The 7,902-nt window shown below is 38.7% G+C and overlaps 1 protein-coding gene and 1 pseudogene across 1 annotated transcript; one reads left to right on the top strand and one right to left on the bottom strand.

Moving 5' to 3' along the window:
- Nucleotides 1-657: 657 nt before the first annotated feature.
- LOC118982856 (60S ribosomal protein L31-like) lies at nucleotides 658-1,107 on the bottom strand (annotated as a pseudogene).
- Nucleotides 1,100-2,242, top strand: LOC118982854 (olfactory receptor 10A3). The gene has a single exon (XM_037040013.1). The coding sequence runs from the start codon at nucleotides 1,301-1,303 to the stop codon at nucleotides 2,240-2,242; it is 942 nt and encodes a 313-aa protein (XP_036895908.1). The 5' UTR covers nucleotides 1,100-1,300.
- The last annotated feature ends 5,660 nt before the right edge of the window (nucleotides 2,243-7,902 follow it).

Genomic DNA, 7,902 nt, shown 5'->3' with positions numbered 1-7,902 from the left:
AGACAGAGAGAGAAAGGCAGAGAATGAGAGAGGTGGGGGTGGGGGATGGAGACTTCTTAAATTACAGGGTCAGAATGACCAAAAGTGGTATTTTCTATAGTTCTGAAAGCCACTTTATGGTCACAAGAATGAGGCATGGAGAAATGAACTCTACAATTTGTAAGTCAGGCAAATTTCAAGTAATTAGTCAGATCCACTCTAATCAGAAATCAGTATGCTTGATGCAATTTTCTGATGTTCCTCTGAGATGAGTGCATCTAAACTTCAATCCCTTTGAATGCTTCTGTATTTGTTTAGGTGTACTATTTACATTCTTCATTTTAAGTACAGTAATATAAGTGCATTTTGAACTTTGGCATTTATAATATATATTCATAAAAATTATGCTTTAATTTTGAATTATATTACAACTTGTTTCTGAAAAGTTTTTGCTACTTGTTTACTTAAAAATTCTTAAGTAAATATACAATGAAATTGTATACAGAGGTGTACACATCAATGTAGAAGACAATGGATTCTAAATAACAAAATGTGAATGTATGTTTTAAGAATAAAATTAATTTTCAACTTAATACAAAAAGGTGCTAGGAAATATCTGGTATTTCAGGGTTTTTTTTTTTTTTTTGCAGTTTTGTGACTTGATTTGAAAGTCAGGGATCAGTTCTCTAGCACATTAACTGATTGTAGATCTTTTAAAGTGATGACAGGTAAACAGGTAACCAGCATATAGAAGCTTGTTTGGTGAATGCTCACCTTCATAATGTTTTCTGGACAATTGCATCTGGATGTGGCCTGGGGAATCCCTTATTCCTTTGACTAGGACAGCTTTCTTGAGCCTGGTGTTAGTGCACACAGCTGGAGTCCCCATACCCTTTGTGGCAGATTTCCAGATCTCTCTGAGTGCCCAAGGGACATACTTCCTGAAACCGACTCCATGGATGTGCTTGTGAATGTTGACAGTGTGTTCTCTGTTCACTACCCCTTTGGTGGCAGGTGGTCCCTGTTTCTTCCTGGCACCCCTGACTGAAGGAGCCATTCTGCTGGGCCCAAGTTGGAAAGCTATCTGCTGTTGTTTTGTACTTTTAAAATCAGGTATGAGTAAAAATTTTTTACTTGTTCATTTGTATTTGAAAGATAAACTATTCGATATCCTAACCATTCTCAAAACTGCCAACTTGAAGAGCTGTCAAAATGAGTCATCATTTCATCTTCTGCCAAGATCTTCAGTCTCAAACTTTCCAAGGGGACTTCGTAATTAACATACAATGTCAATAAAAACACTGTGCACCCCACTACCAAAATGAAAAGGCAAAATCAAAGTTCTGTGGTTGAGTTCATCCTCTTGGGCTTTTCAAATTTTCCTGAACTCCAGGAGCAGCTCTTTGGGGTTTTCTTGGTTGTTTACCTGGTGACCCTGATAGGAAATGCCATGATCATAGTCATCATCTCCCTGGAACAAAGCCTCCACATTCCCATGTATTTGTTTATCCTGAACTTGTCTGTGGTGGATGTGAGTTTCAATGCAGTCATAATGCCTGAAATGCTGGTGGTTCTCTCCACTGAGAAATCTACAATTACTCTTTCAGGATGTTTTGCACAGATGTATTTCCTTCTTCTTTTTGGTGGGACTGAATGCTTTCTCCTGGGGACAATGGCTTATGACAGATTTGCTGCCATCTGTCATCCTCTGAGCTATCCAATGATTATGAACAAAAGTGTTTTCATGAAATTAGTAATGTTCTCATGGGTCTCAGGAATCATGGTGGCTACTGTGCAGACATCATGGGTTTTTAGTTTTCCATTCTGTGGCCCCCGTGAAATCAACCATCTCTTCTGTGAGACTCCCCCTGTGTTAGAGCTTGCATGTGCAGACACGTTTTGGTTTGAAATCTATGCATTCACTGGCACCATTTTGATTGTCATGGTTCCTTTCTCCTTGATACTCTTGTCTTACTTTCGAATCCTCTTTGCCATCCTGAAGATGCCATCAAACACTGGGAGGCAGGCTTTTTCCACCTGTGCCTCCCATCTCACGTCTGTTACCCTCTTCTATGGCACAGCCAATATGACCTATTTACAACCCAAATCTGGCTACTCCCCAGAAACCAAGAAACTGATGTCTTTGGCTTACACACTGCTTACGCCTCTGCTGAATCCACTGATTTACAGCTTGCGAAACAGTGAGATGAAAAGAGCTTTGATGAAATTATGGCGAAGAAAAGTAGACTTACACACTCTGTGACTGTGCTGAGAAGTTATGAAATATTTATTTGGTCACTGACTGAACTCTTTTAAATTTAATACATGGTGGAAAAGTTTGCAGTTGTTAGCGTGAGTATGTTTAATTGTGTGAGTTTTTGGAGTCCAGTAATATATTACAGCTTCCTTTTTATCATGTACTGTTGTCATTTATTTCAGGGGTATATCAGTTTTCATAACATATAAAACTGTTACTTATCAGTTTCTCTATTATGATCCTCCAGGTCATTACTGAATTATTGTCACTAAGAAGAAGCTCCAATAAACACCTAGTTTAAGATGTCCTCCTGTACTGATGTTTTATTTCTGTATGATAGGTTCCTCAGAGTTGGCCTGATGGGATGGATTGTATGTGCTTATACATTTTAATAGCTACTGTAGAATTACTTTTCAAAACTTTTGCAACTCCAGGTGGACCTGAAGTCCCTCCAAGAGGGTACAGTTCCAACATACCAACAAATTGAGGAGATTTTAATTTCTGGAGGGAAAACCTGTTCCATGAATGGCTAAATTAGTGTAGTCATTTTGGGGACACCACACTAGTTCTGTGTCCTGGACTCACACTGGCTATTATTCAAAACAAGACTTCTTTGGTGTTTTTCCAGATACTCATCAGAATGTTGGTGAGCAGAGAACTACATGGAACTTCTCTCAATTATCACTTGATGGTGTTGGTATATTTTTCAGCCAGAGACCACTCTCTGTTGAGACTTTTGTTAAATTTCCCTTTGTAGGCCCCAAAATGCTATGATACCTTGTTTATAAACATAGCATGATTCATTTTTTTTATTATAGAAAACTAAGTGATTAAGTATTTGTACATATTTTCCATGTCCTCGAGTCATATCATTAACTATCACATTGAGAGAAAGAAAAAATAAGTTCTCAACTAGCAATATTTGAAACACTTAATGTTTGCCTCCCCTTTTGCATTTCTATTTATAACAGGGAGGGGTCCCTTTACTGAATCCATAACACATGAGCTTTTACTGCTCTCAGTGTCTGCTTTTACTGCTCTCAGTGTCTGCTCCAGGGATGATAACAAAGGGATAAAACATTATTCCCCCTGTCACTCAGTTGTGGGAAAAACAGTCTTTTAATTACCACTACCTTTGCCACAAATGAGAAGTAAAGATGCAAAGCTGGTTGGATTTCCACAAAAGAAAATGTCATTATCAAATGGTCAAAACCAGTTTGTATAATATTTGAATGTCATATACTCTTTTCAGTAGAGCATTGAACAGGCATTTGGAAGTCCTTTAATCAGATTCTATCCCTTAGTGTCCTGAAATGTCCTCATAGCCCTTATAGAGGGATCAATTAAATAAGGTCCATCAAGGGGAAAACAACCTCCCAAAGCCTAAATCCCAAGACAGATACACAACTTTCATTTCAATTTTCTTTCTCTCATATGTTTAGTCCTTCATTGATTGTACAAGTTTTGTTAGCGGTGACTTAATGTGACTGTCCCTGGGGAAATACAGTCTCTGTCCTTGAGGAATTCCAAGTTGGCAGATTGGAAGATCACTGATTTTCTGAGGTCACAGAGTCCAGCCACACCATACCTCTGTCTTTAGGTGAGGAACAGAAGTTGAACTGGCAAGGTTGTACACATGATGATTTCAAGGTCACAGTGGTTCTTCATTTAGTTGTGACTTTGACAATAGTCATAAGTAAATGTTATGATTCTACACTAAAGGGCAGCAATTCTGGTGACACCAGCTTTAGTTTTATAGCAGCTAATAGGACGAAAACCTGAAATCACGCTTTCCTAGCTTGGAGGCTGACACAGAGATTTCCAACCACATGCAATGTGGACAACAAAAGAGTGAAGTTTTAAAATGTAAAACTTATGATATCTCCCTTGGCTTAAATTATGTCAAAACATGCTCTTCACCCCATCTGATATGTTTTTCACTGGTTTTTCAGCTGATTGATTATTATTCTTTCCTTGGACCTCCTTAAAGTTTCTTTTCTTTAAGGCAACCATTCTTTTGGGGGGTATATCTGAAATATTTTATTTTTTTAAAATAATTTTTATTTAATTCTTGTTCAAGTACAGCTTTCTGTCTTATATTCCCAACCCTGCCCGCCCCCAACCCCATGCTCCCCGCCTCCCTCCCATTTCGACCCCCCACCATTAGTTATTGTCCATGTGTCCTTTATACTTGTTCATGTGAGTCCATCCCCTTTTCCCCTATGATTCTCTCCCCTTAAATATTTTATTTATTTATTTAATATATTTCCTTGATTATGGCATTACAGTTGTCCTATTTCACCCCCTTAATTCCCCTCCACCCTGCACACACCCTCCCCCACCATTCCTCCCCTTTAGTTTGTGTCCATGTGTCACAAGTTCTTTAGCTTCTACATTTCTCATACTATTCTTGCCCCCCCCATCTATTTTCTACCTACCATCTATGCTACTTATTCTCTGCATCCATTCCTGAACTCCTTAAGTCTGTCTTCTTTTCCCAAATCACTCTCCCTCTGAACTCTGTCCTTTCTTCATAGTCCTCTATTTAACTGTATATCTCACAGCAGTTGCCTGCTGGATATTTGACAGCTCCAGTCTGATTCGTGACACAGCTCCTTTGTTCCTTATGAGGCCCAGTGTGGGTTTTGCTGTGACTTAACCCTATGTACAGTCCTGGTGTCCAGGAGTGGAGATGAAGGTTCTTAATGTGGTACCTTTCATATAGTTTTCCTGATCTTTATGGGACACATGGGCCACTTCTGCAGTTTCAGAAGGTTCAGAGATTCTTGGCAGTGAAAATCATTTGAGACACCCATCCAGATTTCCCATCATGTGTGTCAAGTCTTTAGATTTTCCCAACTCTGGCTTCAACCTGGCATAATAGAACTTCTTTGATTAAGCACGGAATTATCTTTGAACCTCATTCATGGAACTTGAACTTCAGCTTTTTGTGCCTGGTCATTGTGAGAGATGAGGGTGCTTTTGAACCACTGAAACATTTGTTGTCTCTCACAGTTCACTTTCGCTGGTTCACTGATTGTACTCAGCTTGGTGGTTATCTATGTGCAGGGATCAGTGCAACACTATAATGACTATATAATTCTACTCTGCTTTGATTTATCAGCCTTCATCCTTTCTTTCCTACCTTTTGATGCCCGAATTGTGGTACTAGCTAGTACATTTTCTGACATAGTTACATCATTCTAAGTCTCCATTCCTGAAAGCTTTTATCACTAAACTGGTGGCTGGGTATGCCATCCGATTTTTAAAAATGTTCTGCGTGTGATTAAAAAGGATGTGTTTCCTTCCGAGTTTTTACACAATGTTCTCCATACATGTATTTGAATAAGCCACATTGTGAATATTTTCTTTTTCCTTACTGATTTATTTATTTCTTCTACCAATTAAAGAGGCATGTTACAGTAGGCCACTGTGATTGACACTCTTAAGTTTCCCTGTGATTCGGTCAATAAATTCTGGATATATTTTCAGCTATATTATTGAACACCTTCAGGTTTAGAATTGTTCTATCTTCTTGGAGAATTGCACATTTTCTGTTCAATTGTAATTGAAGTATAATATAATTATATAAATTTCCTTTTATGTAACTATTATTTTTGAGTATCACTTTTCTTCTTATGTTTAGCCTTCCCCTACCCTTATGATTTAGATGTATCTGCACTGAGGAGTGCTGTGGGGAAAGAATAAATCAGGACAGCAGTGTTGTGGTTGGGGTTCAATTTTAAAGAGGTTAATTTGGGAGGATCTCATGGGGAAGATGCACCTTGGGCAAAGGGACAGAAGGGAGTTAGAGTTTTCTGAGAGTGTAGTCCATGTTTAGGGACAAAACAAAGGCAGTAGCTGTGAGATGAGAACATTGCTCATGGGTGTGAGAAAGAGCAAAGCAGCTGCATGGCTGAATGGGAGTGAACAAGGTGGAAGTGTTGTGTCAAAGATGAGCCCAGAGAGCCGAGAGAGTAATGCAGTCAAAGATCTTTAATGTGCATTTTTTGACTTTGGCTCCAACAGTGAATGGGATAGGGTGCTATGGAAGTATTTTGAACTGGGGAAGGGAAGGAAAAAAGGAAGGAAGGAAGGAAGGAAGGAAGGAAGGAAGGAAGGAAGGAAGGAAGGAAGGAAGGGAGGATTGGGAGATTATGGCAATTATCCAATGAGAGAGGAAGTAATTTGGACCAGAAGCTTAGATTTAGTAAAGGTGACATTTTTTTAATCCTCACCTGGGAATGTTTTATTGATTTCACTTCAAAAAGATTCTACTTATTTATTTCTAGAGAGAGGGAAAAAGAGAGGGAGAGACATATCAATCAGTTGACTCTCTCACACACCCTGAATAGGGAGAGAATCAGCAGCTCTGGCATGTGCCTTGACTGGGAATCAAACTGGCAACCTTTCACATTGTGGAATGATGCTCAACCAACTGAGCCATACCAGTCAGGGCTGTTTTATTGATTTTAGAGACAGAGGAAGGGGATGAGGGAGATTGGGAGAGAAAGAGAGAGAAACATCCCTTGGCTGCCTCCTGTACCACCTCTGACTGGAGATAGAACCAGCAGCCTTTTGGTGTGCAGGACAATGCCCCAAACAGCTGAGCCACCCAGCCACAGCTAGGAGAGGTGAGAATTTTTAACTCTGTATTTTGAAGATGGAGCCACAGACAGGTTATGGTTTTCACATGCTTTGGGAGAAGAAAATGGATTCCTTGGCTTTTGGCCTGTGAAACTAGAAGCTTTAAGCTGCTGTTACCTTGGATGAGGAGTGCAGAAGGTGCAGCAGGTTTCAGCAAAGGACCAAGAGTTCATTTTGGACACATTAATGAATGAAAATGTGTTTACTTAATTTAAAATGTATTTATTAATAGTCTATATTTCACTTCTGACTTCCTTTAAACATGAGAGATACTTGCAGATTACTTAAAATTTTCTGAGACTTCACCTTTCTTTTTCCCTATTTGGTTTGCTATTGTTCAGTTTTATTGCAAAGTATTTTATGTATATGATTGCCATGTATTTGAACTTATTAATATTTTCTTTTGGATGAGGACATAATCAATTTCTATAAATATTCCATAAATATTTTGGGAAAAATATAGTTAGCAGCATAAAAAGTGTTGTTTCTGTCTTATATTTACTCTCTCATTTTCATCTGTTAAATCAAAATTTTATTATTAAAATATCACCACCTGTATGTCTTTGTGTCTATTTTGTGTGTCAGTCATTGAGGAAGAAGTGTTAAACTTTCCACTTTTTGATTTTTGTTTTATCAATTCAGTACTATTGTTAGGAATTACAGTTTGATATTAACAACGTTACATCCTTTTTACCCCCATTAGCATGTATCTGAAGTTTTCCTATACACTTTTCACTGAAGTCTGATACACACATGGGAAAGTATAAAACTTGTGACTCCACATCCTGATGACTCCTCACAGAGAACACATCACCTGTATCACCATCGCTGACCAATAAATACAAAACATCAATATTACAAAAGCCCTCATGAGATTTTATGGGGCATCGGTCATGGGCAGCATTTCCCACACCTGGCACAGGTGACTAGTTCACACATGGGGTGTTATCCAACCATGCTGAGTGTTATGGGAAGGGCCCTTGGATTAGAAGCTGTGAATGGAAACCTCCTTTTCTCAG

Source organism: Sturnira hondurensis, unplaced genomic scaffold (assembly GCF_014824575.4).
Source record: "Sturnira hondurensis isolate 20B ecotype Veracruz unplaced genomic scaffold, ASM1482457v3 Scaffold0002463, whole genome shotgun sequence".
NCBI lineage: Eukaryota > Metazoa > Chordata > Mammalia > Chiroptera > Phyllostomidae > Sturnira > Sturnira hondurensis.
The sequence above is the reverse complement of the archived record's forward strand: the minus strand, read 5'-3'. Positions and strand labels throughout refer to the sequence as shown.

Bases quoted from the DNA above. Each gene is read 5' to 3' on its own strand.
- LOC118982854 (XM_037040013.1), top strand. From the start codon at position 1,301: ATGAAAAGGCAAAATCAAAGTTCTGTGGTTGAGTTCATCCTCTTGGGC.